At 38.0% G+C, this 20,432-nt stretch overlaps 1 protein-coding gene across 6 annotated transcripts in view; it reads left to right on the top strand.

The window, feature by feature from the left end:
- Window positions 1–20,432, top strand: part of LOC136879059 (core histone macro-H2A.1) — a 380,958-nt gene that overhangs the window by 206,904 nt on the left and 153,622 nt on the right. For all 6 annotated transcript variants that reach the window (XR_010860885.2, XR_010860886.2, XM_067152802.2 and 3 more), the window contains exon 7: window positions 9,054–9,228. Coding sequence is in view for 4 of the 6 variants with exons in the window: in XM_067152802.2 (XP_067008903.2) it covers window positions 9,054–9,228 (175 nt within the window). In the remaining 2 variants the exon portion in view is untranslated. The remainder of the gene's footprint in view (window positions 1–9,053; window positions 9,229–20,432) is intronic.

Below are 20,432 nucleotides of genomic sequence, written 5' to 3' on the forward strand. Positions count from 1 at the left end.
CTTTTCTCCACAAGGCAGTGTTTTCCTCTTCTAATTTTTCCCAGAGAGGAAGGGTTGCCTCATCCATCATCTTTGCCATTCTGAAGGTGTCCTTCTCTGCCTAAGATGCTGTTAAGGTCTTCACCCATAAGCCTGGGCACGGGTTCCATATTATATCCCGTGAGACTGGCTCCCTGCCTGAACTTAGCTCTCCTTCACACTGGCCTGCTGATGAGGAGGATACCCACCCCTGCAACGTGGATGTGCCAGACAAGAATTATTCAAGTGAAGGATAGAGAAGATGGCCCTATCTCCCTTGAGGCAGGTTAATGGCTGTGTATGATGCTACAACCAATGGCAATTCAAAATATATCTATAAATAACTGAATAAATTACTAAAATAAATTAAATTAATAAAAATAATTAATAGACATGTCCGTAGTATGAACGCCAGAGTTCACCAGAAACGATCCCTCGAGTTTTGATAAAGCACGATAATTCTCTCTCCCAGGGTATGTACATAAAGCTGCGTACTGGTACGTCTGCTTCAGGCCTTACCTAACCTTCTGAAAACGACTAAATAGGTAGGAACTGCACCTAGGCTCATCAATAACTCCACTATATTCTAAACAACATCTGTGCATGGGCACCTCAATAACACACCAAAATTTACATAAATTACACTCACAAAATACTGCTGGAAGACTCCATATTTACAACAACAAAAAAAACAAAAATGGTGGGGAAACCAAAAGCAAGGACCAAGCTACCATTTGCAGTCAGCCCGTTGAAAGTTTATTACAAAGAATATATAGATGAATACCCTTCACCTTCTCTGTGTATCAACACAACTTGCATATTCTCATTATAGGCACTTGTTATATCACACAGATACTATACCTTATTATACTGTGTTCACTGACTAGCAGGAAAGTACCCCATAGCTTTCACCAAGCTGCCACAAGTGATACAATACCAAGGGTGGCATGCACCAACCAAGAGTAAGTGCTACTTCCATAGTAAAGTACTCTTGAAGTCAGCATTCGGTGACTTCCATACGAGAGTAAATTACTTACGAAGTATTTTAGTCCTTTCAGATACTCCTGGACTAAATTACTACAAGAGCACCATCTTGTAGTATATTACTAAAGTAGTAAAAAATGCACGAATATAGGTTAGAATTTACTCTCACGTCGTGCATGGAGTAAGCTAGGTGCTGTATATGAGAGGAAGACGTTTCAAATGTGTTTATGGATTACTTCGATTATCTTGATGATCTCGACGCAGAAAATGACGGGAAATGTAATAGTGCATACAGTGCGTGAAAGGCACACAGAGAGAGTTTCAGGAACATTTCCTTCCTTAGGAAGGAATCCTTTACTTTCCTTCTAAATCTACTTGGAGATCACTTACAGCTGAATTCCTGTCTTAATTGTGTTGTATCTCTCAAATTACAATTGCTGTGTGCCCTACGAGTGTTTCGTACCGGAACATTTCAATATAGTTGCCGGTGATCTAATTAACGTTTACCGCACCACTGCTAGCCATATCTTTCATCGCGTGGTGAAAGCACTACTGAGGCTAAGAGTGAGGTATGCCTGCAAATGATTATGACTGTTCTGAAAATAAAAGGATATTCTTCACGTTGGCAGGTTTCCACACATCGCGGGTGCAATTGACTGTGACTGCACGCATATTCCCATTTTTTGCCCTCCTGATGACAACGGTGAACTTTTCAGAAATTGGAGGAGGTAGGCCTGTTTACCCTTTTTTTTTTTTTTGCTTAACGTCGCACAGACACAGATATTGGTCTTATGACGATGATAGGGTAGGAAAGTCCTAGGAGTGGGAAGCGGCGGTAGTCTTAAGGTACAGACCCATCATTTGCCTGGTGTGAAAAAATGGGAAAATTCGCTGTAGATGTAGGCGATCTGTATGAAGAAATCACCATCAGTTTTAATTTCTCCCGCGTGTCCATGACTTTGAGCTTTTCTTTACCCTTCACTTTTAAGTCCTTCCACATTGAATTCATCAGTCACGGCTTTCCATGAATTTCTTTTCTTATCCAGCATCTTTCTGTTCTGTTTCTTACACCCTATATCCTTTGCATAGATCGTCATTATCTCTACTAACAAGCATTTATCTTTTTCACTTACGTTTTTCCCCCCCTTTTGCTATCGCACATAACCTTATCCATTTAGATTTCTTTAAAGTAGACACACAAACACAACACTACTCCGCGAGTAACAAATGCTACTTCTATAGTATTAACTAAAATAGTAAATTGTACTTCAACTCTCCGACATTACTTCCGGAGTAAGTAACTCCCGTAATAATGTAGTATGGACTTCTTTAGTAAACGCTACTTCTGTAGTAATTTACTCCAAGATGGTGCATACCACCCCAAGTGTCTAAGCACTCCACAGTTGTAGATTAGTACCACTTTTCACATTCCACAAACATTATAAGAGCACGTTCCACCAAAGTTGTATCTTCTCTTCCTACCAAAGTTTGAAGTCCAGTCTCTCCGCCGTTTTTGCACATGCTGATATAGACCTCAGCTTCCCTCTACTCTTTCACGATACGTCTAGATTGATGTTGGCCATCCAATCACAAGTGGAAGATCCTCTTGTCACTCCAAGACCACGCCCCCAAACCACTTCCGTGTCACAAGACAATAACAAGGCCACCTCATCAGATTCTGGAATGTCCGCATGACTCACGCAAACTTTCCGAGTTGTAAATAGCACTGTTTTTCCATCCGTTTGTATAAAACAAGTTACTCATATCACATAATAATAATATAAATAATGACAATACGGTTAACCAACCGCATTTTCACTTTCCTCCAAGAGAAAAAGGCAAAGGAGGCATGGTTCAGTGAGGTACAGAAAGATCTGCAGGAGATCGGGATCTCATTTGAAGATATCCAGGAGCGTGTCCCACTTAAGAAAAAACTCCAAGAACATCAGAGTTTCCTACCAAAGCCGAAGATGAAAACTGGAAAGGCATGGACGGAAGAGCGAAAGGAGCAACACCGTGTACAAATGAAGGAATACTGGACCAACATTAAAGTTCAAGGGAAACAGTTGAAATGACGTGGTCCTTAGTTGGCTGAAATGAAACAAGAAGATCTCCTACTTCTGAATACATTTTTTTAAAGGTATCTTTTTATAGCTTGCTCTGCAGGGCATTCAGTGTACCATTATCTCATTCCAAACTAAAAGAACATGATACCATCAGGGCAATAGCTCATTCTAATGGATGTAACAGAAGGTTCATCGACCAAATAATATCTAAAATTCAAAATAAACCAAAATCTACTCTTATTAAAGAAAAGAAACAGAAGGAAGAAACAGAACGATGATTCTGTATACCAAGTAGCAAACTTGTTTAAAAAACCCGGGGTAGAAATAGCATTCAGGATAATCAACAACAATCTATCTCACTTCCACAATCCAGGGACCGTGAATAAATCCGGTAAGTTTGGTAAATCAGGTATTTACAGATTACAGTGCATGTCATGTTTAGCAGGCTATATCGGACAGACAGGGAAGAGCTTTAACACCAGGTACATCGAACATATTAGTGCAGTCAAACATAACAGGCATTCTGCCATGGAAATACATATACATGAATCCAACCACAATTTTTCTGATATAGACAAGGACTTGCATCATTGAAATTATGAAAAAGGAACCTCTGCTCAATATCACAGAAATGTTTTATATATCTTTGGATCAACGAGTCAATTTCAATTGCAATGTGAATGAATCTATCGAGAAAACAAACATACTTTACGAGGTCATCCATCCCCTTATTCTCAAGACGTATCTAGGTAGCACAGCGGATCAACGGATCACTCACCTACTCTCTCGCGCCCCCTCTTAAAGTCAGTAATAAACTCCACTCAGTGTACCTCCAGCTTTCCTAGCGGCAGGGTAACGAGAACAAGGAGTAAAGGAGTAAGTACTATCAAACCATTCTCTAATACGCACATTAACTCTCATTTCTTCTTTCTCAGACATCCATCTTTTGCGACTACTGTGCCTACAACAACATCACCAGTGACATTTTCAACATACAGCAGCTGTTACAAAACAACTCCTCGGCAAAATGCCTTAACTGTAAATTGTCTTAACATAACTTAACAACTTTCACAAGATTGACATTTTTTATACGTGTTTTTTTCTCGACGATTCAACTACGAATATATGAACAAATTTAACATAGGTTTTTTATATATCCACAGCAACAATGTAAGAACTTCATAGCATTCCTCAACTTCAAGTTTTTATACAGTAGAACCTCGATAATTCGAAACCGGTTAATTCAAAATCCCACCTAATTCGAAGGAGTTCTCATTCCCAGAAACATGAGGTACGGTTTTGCATGTTTTTTAAATTGTTTAATTCAAAATACGGATAATTTGTAATTCAAAGAACAGTGTCGGTCCCATTACCAAAATTCAGACTTTTAATTTAAAACTGTCTTTACATTTTTTTTTTTAAATAATATTTTTCGGAGTAATTTAAATTCAAAATTATCTGCAACATGATAGAGCGCATCTCCCGGAACATGCAGGGGTAGCTTTCCGCACTTTCACTCATTTCGGTGTGTCTACAGTGTGCTTCATATTTGCTAAGTTTGAGTGAAATCGTAATTCTTTTATACCGGTATTCAGCATTTTAAGGAGCACCACAATATCATGTAGCAGGCAGTGTGCGGAGAAGCAGAATCCATGAACACTGGCAATACCAACAATTGGCAAAAAAGCGTGGCTCATATAATCAATTCGTACGCACCGAACAATATTGTCAATATGGTGAAACCGCATTGTTTTTTTTTATGCTGAGCCCAAACGGACTATGGTTTTAAAAGAGAGAAGCGCCAGCCGGGAAATCGTACAAGGGTGGGGGTCATTGTACTGTGGTGCAATGCACACGGAAGCGAGAGACTTCCTCCCCTCGTCATAGGAAAGTTCAATAAGCCACAATGTTTTAAGGATGTCGGGCACTTTCCGTGCAAGTACAAGGAATCTAAACAATTCAAACAGTACAGTAATCCAAAAAATAAAGCATTTGCACAAGGGAGCCAGCATAATTTGTCCTCATCTCTGAATTGTGTGGGTTTTTTTTTTCCTTTCATTGCGTGAGGTTATGTTTGCCAGTGATTTATCCAAGTGCATTATTTGAATAATGTAAATTCACCTTGTTGGATACATTTGGGAATTTTTTTTTTTTTAATTTTTTTTTTTCCTGTGGCATTTGAAAGGTTTAGACTGTGAATCAATGTTAATTTCATGGAATAACGGGCGTTAGATTATTTTGTGACACAGCAAGTGTTCAAGAAGTTAGTATAAATAACCACCTAGCGCAGAATAAACGTCTTTTCCAAACAAAAACGAGAGGCAAGATGTCCTATTATGATGACCTCCATTTTTTAACAAAGGAATCTCCAAAGAACTTTTATTATTTGTGCTTATTGTCCTAATGTTTTTCTTCTCAGTTCTTTCTTTATACAGCTGAAGAGGACCACTGACTGGTCAAAACATGTCCTGTAAGTGCTAATTTATATTCAATTTCACCTGAGACAATAATAAAGTATTGATTGGGTGGTTATTTATACTAACTTCTTGATTATACTCATCAATACGGTCATGAAATGGACAACTTGTAATACAGCAAGTGTTGGCATTTCTGAATTGCGAGTTGGCGGTTAATTCAAAATCACATAATTCGAAGTCTGGTTTTTGTGTCCCAACGACTTTCAATTAACAAGGTTTAACTATATATTATTTTCAAATTCTACTCAACATTGTACAAATGCATTCCAATTATTTGTGACCTAGTCGTAGGCAGTTCTTTAAATATTAACGTATAACCCATGTCAACCATTTTAAGTGTGTTCAAAGGCAGATTTCATGTTGGAAGGTGTTAATACCCTTCTGATTTATTTATTTGCTTTGAACTGATGATGATTCCAAGGGAATACCGGGCGAGTTAGCCGTGCGCGTAGAGGCGCGCGGCTGTGAGCTTGCATCCGGGAGATAGTAGGTTCGAATCCCACTATCGGCAGCCCTGAAAATGGTTTTCCGTGATTTCCCATTTTCACACCAGGCGAATGTTGGGGCTGTACCTTAAGGCCATGGCTGCTTCCTTCCAACTCCTAGGCCTTTCCTGTACCATCGTCGCGATAAGACCTGTCTGTGTCGGTGCGACGTAAAGCCCCTAGCAAAAAAGATTCCAAGGGAATCGAAAGCGGTATTCATTTAATGAATGTTATATATTATATAAAATATTGATGGTGGAACATCCCTCGATTGGCTCTTATTATATAAAACAAATATATATCTTGAAATATATTAATTCATTTTCCAGGGAAAAAAATAGGTCAAAACCTAAAAAATCTGGACTCTCCTCATCACGGAATAAATTTCTAGCCGTTAACTGGAATGCACTAACAGGCTCACTAGCACTGCTAACTGGCAAGCAAAATTGAACCCCCCTGAGACTAGCAGCTTGATCCCCAGGTGGAATTTACCCTGTGAAGTTCAAGAATTCAAGGACTTTTCCCTTTATTCCCATCTTTCTCCAACCTGCTTCCTATCTGTGTTGGAAATCTCATTCCTTTCACATGGATGACACTGAAGATTTTCAGGATAACAAAGAACATTTTAAGGGCTAGAAAAAATGTGATTGTACTTTGTGGTAATGGCAAAAGTTCATTACACTATAAGTGAGGTACTTTATATAGATTTTACACAATGGGAACTGGGACTTCGAATTTACGACTTTCTAAACGATTAAACATCTTAATGAGGAACGTACTAATGAGGTTTCACTATAAGTGGAAGTTGAAAATGTTGTCATTAGAATTTTTTGTAGCGGTAATCGAGATAATTACGCCTACAAATAATAATAATAATAATAATAATAATAATAATAAATGTTTAATATTGACATAAAAGGTGAATGAAGAAATAGTAAATAATAGAGACACTTAATAATATTAATAAAGAAATAGTAAAATGACACAGGGGCGGTGAATTCACATCAGAGCATGGAAACGTGACGGAAAACTTCTAAATACGCAAAATCAAATCATACGCTGGGAACTTATAGGCCTAATAATGGCAACTAAGAGAGGATTATGGAACGTGCGGGGCCCTATGAGGTCCATGGCAACGTATGACGTTATGGGGGAGAAAAAACTTATAATAATACACCCAACAGACAAATAATTATTGAGAAAATGAACATACAATTATAAATGAACTGCGGATTAACTGATCCTTGAGATACAAAACAAACGATGTTTAAGGGAAACAAACAAACAAACTTTGACATAGAGGTTCACATTAAGTTGAATGAAAGGAGGCAACCTCGAACGAAACAAAAGTAATTACGCTATTCAAAAAGGTGTTACAGTTACAACTTGTCTGCCTCTGAAAACAACACGTTGCGGACTAGCATAATCGCTCTATTTTGGAAAATGTGGAAAACTAGAGGAAACTCTGGTACACAAGATGAAATTCTACATAATTACTGAAGTTACATTAAGTGGGAAAGGTCCGAAACACAAGAATGCATTTAAATAACATAGCGCTTACCTTCGCCGGCTGAAGACCCATTGCGGGACGGACGTAAAACGCGTCTGCCCGCTGTAGTGATCCAAATTCAAAGACGCGGACAAATTAACTCGCACCCGCGAGGAGCCGCAAACAGGATATCGAGTGATTACAAATAACCAATAGCCACACTCTAGTGTGCCACATTCACAAATTAAAAATCCTAATATACTGGCCAATTAAAGCATCTTAACGGATATTACAAAACGACACGTGGCACACCCTGCCTCACAAGTCATGTATAAAAATTCCACATCCCTTTCTATACTTTACAAAATAATACAATTTAAATCAGGAAATGCAAAAGAACATAAATCTTCTTCATAGGCCTAAATATTTAATAATTTTTAAATAAGAAAGCTTCATACAATAATTTGCTTTGCATAAACACTTCAGTTCTTTAAATGTTTTGTTTACCCAACATGATGACAAGACAAAATTTACATAGCACTTCTGTTGCTTCACTGATTTCTGTTCATTGCTATTCAACAACGGCCATATCTTCCCCCCCCTTTTACACTCTAGCAATGCTCGAAACAATTGCTTTTTAACTTGTACTAATGAGGTTTCACTATAAGTGGAAGTTGAAAATGTTGTCATTAGAATTTTTGAAGGCCAGAAATGGAGTTGTGGAGACAGCAATCCAATGGAAAGAATATTTTGTTGACTTGTCAAGTGTTAAAGCAAGAGAAGAGGCATGCTACATCCTGAATTCTCAAGAATGGTCCTTGTCGATGCTCACCGTCCCGAGTTCGCGAGCTGAGAGGGAGCAGTACATGGAGTTTGTCCTCAATATCTAGCAACTGAAACTGTCTGTGGCTAACTTCTCACTAAATTAAAATTAATCTTGCCTCTAAGATGATGGGATTTTATAAAAATTTATCATGTTAACCTCTGATCGAGGTTAAGTTGCCTTGGCAAAGAATACCGCATTGTATTCAAAATGTCAGCAAACTCAACCCAGAAGAACTAGGTAATTTTTACCTTGTTGTTGGTTATTCGTTGACGAATGGCTGCTCTATATGTTGGAGGCCTGAAGAGCAGCTTACTTTATCTTTCTTGCAACTTCACCGCTCTGTTTGTTGGCAGCAGTGTAGACCTTCATACCTTACATAACACTTTGTCTGGTTATATTCTTTGTGGCAATCCTGTTCTTTTACTACAACACTGAGTAAAGAACGTTTAATGTTACCAGCTAGGCATTGCACATTGTTTCCTGGGCACATGTTCATTTCTTTACGCTAGAGTACATCAATAACAATGTTTGTATCAGTGTGCCCTTTCCCTGTATTAATATTTGATTTGTTGTGAAATATTAACTGTATAACAATAATTATATTTTTATCATTGCAGGGAAACCTAGCAGAATGAGTTTATGAAACATCACAGTAATATTATAACAGAATAGTGCAGATTGCAACCTTCTTATGCTCTCTGCTTTCAGCGGCTGTATGTGGGGGATATAACTTCCCTGCCAAATGGGTGATCCACGTAAATGGTCCTACAAGTAATGAAGTGGATGCTACTGATAAACTGGATAAAACTGTTAAAAACTGCCTGACGCTTGCAGATCAGAAGAACTTGAAGTCTCTTGCTCTTCCTGCTATTGGTAGTGGCAGGTCAGTATATACATCTAGATCAGCAACACTGTATTCCAACATTCTGTCAAAAAGAGCACTCCCAGCATAGTGCTGTAGTGTGTAAATGCTTTTCTTCTGAACATCAAATTGCCACTAAACTAAGCAGCTGAGAATCTCCTGAAAACCTAGTACAGGCACTTGGTTCTCTTTCTTTTTATGACCAAAAGCTGCAAAATGGATGCCTTGCATAACTTTTGTTGGCCTGTGATTATAAGTTGTTCTGTAGACGGCATTTAAAAAACAGGCTAAAAAAGAAAATCAGAAAACCCTACCGAGCAATCGCTGGTCAGCCTGAAGGCCGGAGATTACAACATGACATGGCAAATCTTCACAATCATTATCCTTGACTTTCTAGACTGAGACGACTATCTCAATAGTCAGATAGTTCCTGAATTGTTCTCATGTTGGCTGAGTAGACCTAAAACCAGCCCTCGTCTCGCAATTAAATCCCAGACCTAGCCAGGGCAAGTAACTATTTTGTTAATATGATTTCATCATCATTAAAGCACATCTACTTTGTGCTTTCTGATATGGAAAGCATTGGTATTTACACAGCACTACTACCAGGGCTAGATCTGTGGAAGTTTTTAAATATTGTTAGTACAGTGTTATGAATAGTCCCTAAGTAAATTTAAACAGACTGTTGGAAGAAAGCGGCATTGTAGGTACAGTGGAACCTCGATTATTCATTCCCTAAAACTATGTTTTCCCATATTATTCTCATATTTTCCCATATTATTCGTTCAAATTATGTGCTCCCGCGAGCATCCCAGTTAAATAGTGTTTTAAAAATCCCACATTATCTGTTCCTCAAAGAAACAATATCCCAGATTAACCTTCCTCAAATTTCAGTTCCATCAGTGCTAAATCCTTGTGTAACCGTAGTTCTAAGCCCGTACACAAAAAGTAATAAAAATAATAATAGAATAATAATAATAATAATAAAATAATGATATAAAATAATAAATATTGACATAAAATGTTGATAAAGAACTAGTCAAATGACGCAGTGGCGGTGCATTCACATCAGAGCATGGAAACGTGACGGATAACTGAGGCGTCCCATGCCAAACCTCGCCTTAGCCACTTTTTTCTGAAATTGAGATAGCTATAGTACTGGATTCCTTGGGTTAATCCCTATTTTATGGTGATACACATATCGTGCTAGAACTGGTCATTTCCTGTTAAAATGAGCACAGAAAATCGAGTGTCATAGCAAGACATGCCTTTTCCAATGCACCTGTCATTCCTAAACTGGTCTAATCCAACTGGCCAATCACAGCTCAGCTGGGAGGTCACGTGAGTACCCGGCCGGCAGCCAGTTAGTTGTTCTAATGTTTATGTTGTGTTTGAGTAAAGGTATACTGTTGCTTTATTTGATAAAAAGTTTCAGAATGAATACTAGTACCGTAGCGGTCCCAGGGCCCTCGAAGTCCCCACTGTACTTCACCCCTACAGGCAGTCCCCTACTTTGGCTGTCCAAACTCCTTAGACCAGGGGATGGAATTAATTTATTCACACACTTTTTTTTTTTTTTTTAACAATAACCTGCACTGGTCGAATGCCCTCTAACACTTCATTTATTTTCTCTGTTGCTGTTTATTCTCTTCTTGAATATCTGTACAGATTTTGGAAAAGGATCAAATACTACCCCTGGTAAACTGTTCCACTCCTTCACATCCTTCCCAATGAATGAAAATTTACCCCAATCGCTTCTGCTAAAATTCCTTCTAATTTTATATTTGTGGTCAGTCCTGCCGATATAATTATTTTCCAACTGAAGCCTCTCACGGATATCTCCCCATGCTTCTTCTCCTGTATAGGCTCTATATAATCCTATAAGTCTAGTTTTCTCCCTTCTCTTACTTAAAGTTTCCCACCCAAGTTCCTTTAACATTTCTGATACACTACTCTTTCTCCTGAAATCCCCTGTTACAGATCTTGCTGCTTTCCTCTGCACACTATCTATTTCTTTTATTAGGTATTCTTGGTGAGGATCCCAAACACTGTTTGCATATTCCAATAATGGACGAACCATACTCAAGTAACTTTTTTCTTTTTATTTCTTTGTTGCATCCTTTAAAAAGCCTCATTATGACATGTAACGATCTGTATGCTTTCCCAACAATGTCATCAATATGACCCTTCCAGTGCAAATTACTTTCAAATCTCACACCTAAGTATTTGCACTTGCCATCTTTTGGGATAACTACCTCATCCAAAGTATATTCAAATTCAGTTTTAAAGCTCCTGTTTGTAAAAGTTGTAACAGTTGATTTGCCTCCATTAACCTTCATATTATTTTCTTCAACCCATTGTTGGATACTTTCAAGGTCCCTTTGTAATTCTGAACAATCCTCAATGTTGTTTATTTCCCTATAAACAATTATGTCATCTTCATACAATCTTATTTTTGATGTTATATTGTTCCCTAAATCATTTGCTTATATTAAGAAAAGGAACGGACCGATTATACTACCCTGTGCAATTCCCTTCCAAACTTTCTCTTCCTGAGATACATTATTTCTTACTTTGACTTTCTGAACCCTTGAATTTAGAAATGTTTTTATCCTACATGTAACCCTTACGTCCAATCCTATTCCCTCCAATTTCTTTAATAATATTCCATGTTCCACTCTATCAAAGGCTTTGGAAAGATCTATGGCTATGCAATCTAACTGACCTCCTGAATCCAATTGATCTGATATGTCCTGCTGAAATCCCACCAGTTGTGCCTCACAAGATAATTTCTTTCTAAATCCATACTGGCTCCTCATGAACCAATTTTTATCATCACATATCCCTCTGATGTACTTCGATATTAAACTCTCCAGTATTTTACAAACTATACTGGTCAGGCTGATTGGTCTGTAGTTCTCTGGTTTCCTTTTAACACCCTTTCCTTTATAAATTGGTATTATTATAGATTCCTTCCATTCCTTTGGTATTACACTATTATTTATGACATAGTCAAAGAGAAATTTTAAATAAGGCACTATGTACCATCCCATTGTCTTTAATACCTCCCCAGTAATTTGATCACTTCCTGCTGCTTTTCCTTGCTGAAGCAGTTGGATTTCTCTGAAAATATCTTCGTTTGTGAATGAGAAGCTTCTTGTTTCCCTCTGTCTCTCTCCCTCTCTATCTTCTGTTTCGGTTTCCAACTCTTGACAATCATCTACTGAATCTCTAAATTCCCTACTAAATAGGTTTGCTTTCTCAGTATCTGTTAAATAGTGTTCACCCCCTTCTCCCACCATTGTAGGAATTAGGATTCCTTTTCCTTTTTGATTCCTGATATATGAATACAGTTTTTTCCATTTCCCTTTGTGATCATTACCCTCTTGAAGTATGCCATTCATATAATTCTCTTTTGCTTCCTTTTTGACTCTATTCAGTTCCTCATTAGCTGTTTTCTAGTTTCTCTACTCTCCCTACCCTCTTTGATTTTCCTGTTTACTATTCTACATTTTCTTTTTAATTTTCTTATTTTCCTTGTATAATAAACAGGGTCTGAGGTCATATTACCCTTTTTAACAGGTACAAATCTCTTCTCTCCTTCCCAAATGATTCCTTTAAATTTAGCCCAAAGTGTATCCACGTTACTCCCTTCACTTATCCAACAACTGAATTGTGATTTAAGGTAAGTCCCAAATTCATCAACCTTAGTTTTTCTGTACAATTTCCTGTCTTGTGTAACCCTCTTATTAAGCCTTTTTGGTACGAGTCCTACATCCATTATTACAGCCTTATGGTCTCCTATTCCTTCAATTAGCTCAGTTTTATCAACAATTTCCCATGGTTTAACCAAGAATACATCTAGTAAGTTATCGAGACGAGTCGGTTCTTGTACTACTTGTGTAAATCCTCCCTCCCAAATTAACTTATTTGCCAGTTTCTGTTCATGGGCTTCACTTGCAGCTCCATTCCATTCAACTTCAGGCAAGTTTAGATCTCCCCCAATTATTACCATATCATTATTATTGTTTTTATGAGTATAATCTATTATTTTCTCAAATATTTCCATGTCTCTTTCCTCTCTTCCTGGCCTGTATGTTCCTATAATTCCCACCTCCTTCATATTATCACAAACTAATTTTATCCCTAATATTTCATCCCTTTCATCGGTAAACCATTCATGTGAACAGTAAGTTTCTTTCACCAGAATAAAAACCCCCCCCTCCCTTTTTATCTCCTCGGTCTCTACGATAGACTGTGTACCCTTCTGGAAATACTTCTCTATTAGCCACCCCTTCTTTCAACCACGATTCCACTCCTATCACCACATCAGTCTCGTAAGATTCCATCAATGTACCGCATTTTAGTTGTTTATTTACTACACTTTGACAGTTTACCAAGAGCAATCTCAGACCCCCTTCCTCCCTAAAACTTGACTGTTGCAATTGGGTAACTTGAAATTCCTTACTATCCTGAGTTTCTTTTTCTAGTTGACTGAGCCAGCTTGAAGTACAGCTGGCTCTTTCTACTAGTTTTCCTGGTCAGTATTATAACTCAAGGGAGTTGCCTGTTTTACAGTACATATCTTAAGATTAATAAAATCTAGAACAATGTTTGCTATCTTTCGTTTACCTGAATTGTTTAGATGGAGGCCATGTTTCGTATAACAGTATCTCTCAAAACTGCTGCATTCAATAACCTGAGTATTCCGAAAATGTTTACAAATTTTAACAATATCTGTATTGACCTTGTCCACTTCAATGTTCACACACGAGTCTCTACTCAAATCATGCCTGTGGGGCAAAGACGTTAGTGAGGGTCAGCTTCCCTAGTGTATGTTTAAGTTGTGATCTTACATTCTTGGCGTCGTCGTGGCCTTGGAGTAGCCAATCAGAATGCATGAGTCCTCCCATCCCCTCCTAGGTTCACCAATCACAATTCCTATTCCCGTGGCGAACATTAACTAACATTCTCGAATATACACGTTCACGAATCTTCCATTTCCAGAATAGTTCGAAAATTCCTTCTAGAGCACATAACCCACAAAAAGCACACACCCTGTTCAACAATTTTCTAGATACTTCCAGTAAGTACAGAATTGAAATCTACTATTTACAAATACATATGTTACAAATATTACACAGTACAGGTTAGGTCATTACAAATAAAACATTATATCATACTTTACAAATAAAGTCTTCAAAAGCACTTTCCACTTCCACTATATTGTTCACCTGTGATATCTTCCTCCCCCCGAAAGTCGAGCCACGCTCGACCATTAACATAGTTTCCCTGGGGAGAAAGTGATAAAACATTCTCACACAGTACAGATAGTAAAGATACATTATTCTAACACACACGATTTCTTGAAGTAGTCCTTCTGATAACAAAAAAAACAAACTGTCAGCACACCACAAGTCCTTTTAGTAGCCAAGATTTTACGATTCATCAATAATTTTCAAACATAATAATGGTGTTCATAGATCCACCTATTCAATACATATCACAAAATCTACATGGGTAGTCACATTACACTCCAAAATGCCTTCTTTCACAGTAGTTTAGACAATTTGCACTCTGTCTACCAAAGGATGTACACACTTCCCTTCTGCTGAATGTTAGTCATCCAGAAACTTCTCACTCTGTTGCCAAACAGCGTTCAAAAGCCTCCCATTAGGCAAGTTATGGACTCAGTATTTTGCACCACTTTTCCACACCAGTCACAGCACAGCTAGGCCACAGGTTCTCGCTGATGATGCGGCTGCTGACACGGCCGTTTGCCGCCAGCCTCCATTCAATTTCAGTCCGATCCAAGTAGCCATGTAATTGCAGTCCAGTGGTATCCTGCACCAGATAAGCAACAGGGTGAGACACCATCCAGTCCGACTGTCTCCATTAGGACGTTCGTCACAGGATCGTGGTGTGGCATGGTAGCGCCCAAGGCACAGAGTGTGCCTCCCAACTTGGCACTTCAGGTTGCTGTCCAAAGAAACTGGTCACTGCAGCCTCTGTAACACAAACAAACTGCAGCAGACAGGGGAATACTTAAGGAAAGTATGCTGCTGGGCTCAAAGCTCTTGCGCAGTCACCCGAAGGCTAGCTTAATAAGTATGCAGTAGGGACTCTCCCTCGCACACCAGGGATATTAGGGCACTAGCCCCAGGGTAAGCACTGCTATCTATAATTCATCTGACAAGATTATGGTGGGGGTGAAAGGAAGCTATAGGAGTTTACCCTAAACCTGGAAGTCATCATCATCATCCTAAACCATCTCCAGTTTCCCGGGTGTGGTATATGAGCCTCCTCCATCTCATCCTGTCCTTGTACCATTCTTCCTCCACCAACTTGTCCCAATCATGACCTCTCAGCAGTACATCGCTCTTAACTAAATCTATCCACTTCCTTTGTGGCCTTCCCACGGGTCGTCTTCCTTCTACCTTTCTGTTAAATTCCTTCCTTGCAGTTCTGTTTACTGGCATCCTCTTCATGTGGCCAAACCACTTCAGTCTTGATATCTGAATCTTAGTGAGGAGAGATTCATCTGTTCCTACTTCTTCTCTAATTTTCTCATTCCTAATCTTGTCTTTCCTGGTTTTCTGGATCATAGTGCGTAGGAATTTCATTTCAGCTGCCTGAAGTTTGAAATTATCTCTATTGGTCAGTGTTGTGGTTTCGAGACTGTATGTAAGAATTGGTGTATAATAGGACTTGTACAATGTCATTTTTGTTTTCATGGGTATTTGCTCATCCCACAGCAGGTGTCTTACCTGGTGGTAAAATTGTGCTGCCTTATTGATTCAATTGTTCACCTCATGTTTTGCTAGGTTGTCATTTGATATAACGCTACCCAAGTATTTGAAAACTGGAACGCTGTCCAGTTGAGCTTCATTTAACATGACTATTGGTTCTGCTCCTTCCCCATACACTTTCATCACCACCATCTTGGTCTTGCTGAAGTTTAAACCATATTTCTTAAACTCCTCATTCCAGCTTTGTATTCTCTCTCCCAATTCCTCTTCTGAGTCACTCCAGATTGCAACATCATCTGCAAATGTGAAGGCTTTGATATCTCCATGTTCTTTCCTTTTAATAGATTTCATTACTACATCCATTACAATAATAAATAGAAGTGGTGACAATAAGCTGCCCTGCTGCACTCCTCTCTTTGTTTCAAACCAGAGAGGAGTGCAGGGGAATAAATTCCAAGGAGTGATCCTAAAGTGGAACCTACCTAACGTATAATACTAAATCCATTACACTAGAGGATACCTAAAGTATTCGTCTTCACAATTACTTACAACTAACTTACAACCAAACTGATATCTTCATCTTTATTCATCTTTAGACATGTTTTGCCCTTCATTGAGGGCATCATCAGTCAAATTACCTCCTCAAGGCAAAAATCAGGTACCTGGTTAGTAATTAAATTATAAACATTAAGATACATTACAATGGGAAAAATTAAGCAACCAAGAAAAACTTGTTCACAGGTGATACAGTTAAACAGTATAAGTTTATAGACACAGTAGTCGGCACCAATGCGTAAAATCACTGGGTATTTTAGCAGAGTCCAGCAGTGGTGTTCCGAAGAATAATTGACGCACTCATTAGAAAATCATAGGAAATTATAAAGTTTATACAAATATTTACATTGAAACAGTCAGGGGAGAAAAGGTATAAAGTATCTGGCGTCAATGTTCGTAACATTAATTAATGCCGTTGGTTGAACGATTACAGGTTAACAGGGAAACTATACAGTAAATTTACAATATCCAATTGAACAGTTGAGAAATTACAGCTTATATACATATTTACAAGAGAGCAGCTTGGTGAGAAAGGGTGTAAAGATGTCTAGCATCAAGTGCGTCCCGTTGTTTTAGTCGGTGGATGACGTTTGCAGCATTAACACATCGGTAATATGCAGAGCGGTCCAACCTTAGTTTATAATCACAGGGGTCAGGGAAAAATATTCCATAGTTTATTTTTTATTTTTAGAATGTCAAATGAGGTTCTGTAGGCGTAGTCAAACTGAAAGTTGTCTGGTTGAAGTCCCGGGTTCAGTGCGGTGAATTTGGTCAGTGTGGACGGAGACTCAGTGGGTGTCACTGAGTACACGGTGCATATGAATGGCAACAATGACGGCAGTTATTTGTTGATAACACAACCCAGCATTTTCAAACATTTTTCTTGCGGCAAGAGGTGTGATAGGTGATCTTAACTAATTTTGGGTCGCTGAACACGAATCCGTTGTCCGTTTCTACGTATCACGTCACGTTTTCTCGCAATAGGTATATCAAAATAAGAGGTAGACCTGAATATTGCATTTTAAAAGTACTGAAAAATGTTGATAATTTTGGAAATATTTGTTTGTATTATTATATATATTTTGAAAGTTGAATATTGTCTTGAATTATTATATAAAATGAATAATTATCAAGTATAAAATTACAATGAAATATTTAGCATTTATTTTAATATAATACTGATTTACACAAAAACACATAAACAAACAACTCTGAGGCAATGAAAGCATTTTATTTTGACAATTAAATGTGATTTATAAGCAAACAATGTAACTTTTATTCAGTATCTTTATAAATTCACAAATGTGAACAAAATAAACTTTAACAGTCCTAGATGTTCGTTTGGAATGAACACTTCGCTTCCCAGCGTCTGACTGCATCAAGTTTTTCTTTTCTTCAAACACCAACACTAGTCGGGCATCATTGGTTCATCCCACCTCCCCTGGTATCTTCTTTCTGCCTCCTTGATGTCCTGATGGGACCTCTCTCCCATCTCTTCATTAACAGCCCCAAGATTTTACGGAAATTGATCGAGATGAGAATGAAGTGCAGTTTCAGACTCATTCTACGCAACTCTTTTATATCACCCAACATCGTTTTCACTATTGTTTAGTATTGTTCATCCTTTACATTTCCTAGGAACTTCATTATGACGTCTCTTATTGAATTCTATGCATCAAGTTCCACGCCATTCATCGTCTGTTCGAAGTTTCTCTTTCAGAAGCTTACTAATTTGTGGTCCATTAAAAATGCCTTCATTGACTTTTGCATCAGATAAATGTGGAAATTTGCTTGCGATGTACTTGAAACAGGGGCTACTTTTGCCCAAGGCCTTAACATACAGCTTCATGATTCCCAGTTTGATGTGTAGCGGTGGCAAAATTGGTGGGTCAACTAATGAAGCATTTGTAACATTTTTCACACCACGTGTCAAAACTTGTCTCTCTGGCCAGGAAGGTGTAGACCAGTATTTGTCCCTAGCTTGCTGTCCCATTCACATAAATAACAATGGAATTTAGTGTAGCCTGCTTGTTGTCCTAATACAATACCACACACCTTCAAGTCACTACACACATCCCACTGGTGTTCATGATACTTGATTTTATCTAAAACAGTTTGCATTGTGATATATTGTAATTTTCTTTTCGTGAAACCGAATGTACCACAGGAATCGAAGCGAGAATGTTTCCGTTATGAAGTAGTACAGCCTTTAAGCTCCTCTTGTAGGAATCCACAAACAGCCGATTCGCTGTTATCACAAAGCAGCACTGTGCCGCAATGACACATTTTCAGACAGTAAATGGAAAATAACACGAAAACTAGATGTGATACAATAGAACCAATGACATTTCTGAAATCAACAATACAATTATTAACAAATAACTGCCGCCATTGTTGCCATTCATATGCACCGTGTACTCGGTGACACCCAGTGAGTCTCCGTCCACACCGACCAAATTCACCGCACTGAACCCGGGACTTCAACCAGACAACTTTCACTTTGACTACCCCTACAGAACCTCATTTGACATTCTAAAAATAAAAAATAAACTATGGAATATTTTTCCCTGACCCCTGTGATTATAAACTAAGGCTGGACCGCTCTGCATATTACTGATGTGTTAATGCTGCAATCGTCATCTAACGACTAAAACAACGAGACGCACTTGATGCTAGACATCTTTATACCCTTTCTCACCAAGCTGCTCTCTTGTAAATATGTATATAAGCTGTAATTTCTCAACTGTTCAATTGGATATTGTAAATTTACTGTATAGTTTCCCTGTTAACCTGTAATCGTTCAACCAATGGCATTAATTAATGTTACGAACATTGACGCCAGATACTTTATACCTTTTCTCCCCTGACTGTTTCAATGTAAATATTTGTATAAACTTTATAATTTCCTATGATTTTCTAATGAGTGCGTCAATTATTCTTCGGAACACCACTGCTGGACTCTGCTAAAATACTCAGTGATTTTACGCATTGGTGCCGACTACTGTGTCTATAAACTTATATTGTTTAACTGTATCACCTGTGAACAAGTTTTTCTTGGTTGCTTAATTTTTCCCATTGTAATGTATCTTAATGTTTACAATTTAATTACTAACCAGGTACCTGATTTTTGCCTTGAGGAGGTAATTTGACTGATGATGCCCTCAATGAAGGGCGAAACATGTCTCAAATGGAATAATAAATTCCTAAATGTTTAAATTTTATATGTATTGAATAGTTGACACAATAAACCCTTTAGCATCCTACAAAACACATGTATCGAAAAAACTTGAAATAATCAAACATATTGAAATTTATCAAAGACTTTTGGAACGCGAACACATCACACGAAATGTGAAGACATCACTTTACTACAAAACACGTGGTCAAGCGAAACCTTGCCACACAAGAAAATTTATTTAAATTAACGAAACAAAAACTTGTTACAAATAGTGACGCACCATTTCCTCCAACCGTTAATTACAAGGTAAAACACAGCAACACAAACTGCCCCTCACGGAATGAACAACACGTGGTTTGTAAAACTCGAGCAAAAATCATGAAAAACAAAACCCGGGATTTAAGAATACGCACGTAACAATCATAACCTATATTCAAACTTAAGATTTAAATTAATTTTAGAAACTTAGCCGAGAATGATCATTGTAAAGTCTTTCTCCTTCCATAACCACGCTCTGCTACCAGTGTAACCATAGTTTTGAGCGTGTACACAAATATATAATAAAAATAATAGAATAATAATAAAATAATAAATGTTGAAATGAAATTTGAATAAAGAAATAGTAAAATGACGTAGTGGCGGTGCATTCACATCAGAGCATGGAAACGCGACGGAAAACTTTCAGTACTCAAAATTAAATCAAATACAAGGGAACACTTACAGGCCTAAAAATGACAACTAAG

This window comes from Anabrus simplex, chromosome 8, assembly GCF_040414725.1.
Source record: "Anabrus simplex isolate iqAnaSimp1 chromosome 8, ASM4041472v1, whole genome shotgun sequence".
NCBI lineage: Eukaryota > Metazoa > Arthropoda > Insecta > Orthoptera > Tettigoniidae > Anabrus > Anabrus simplex.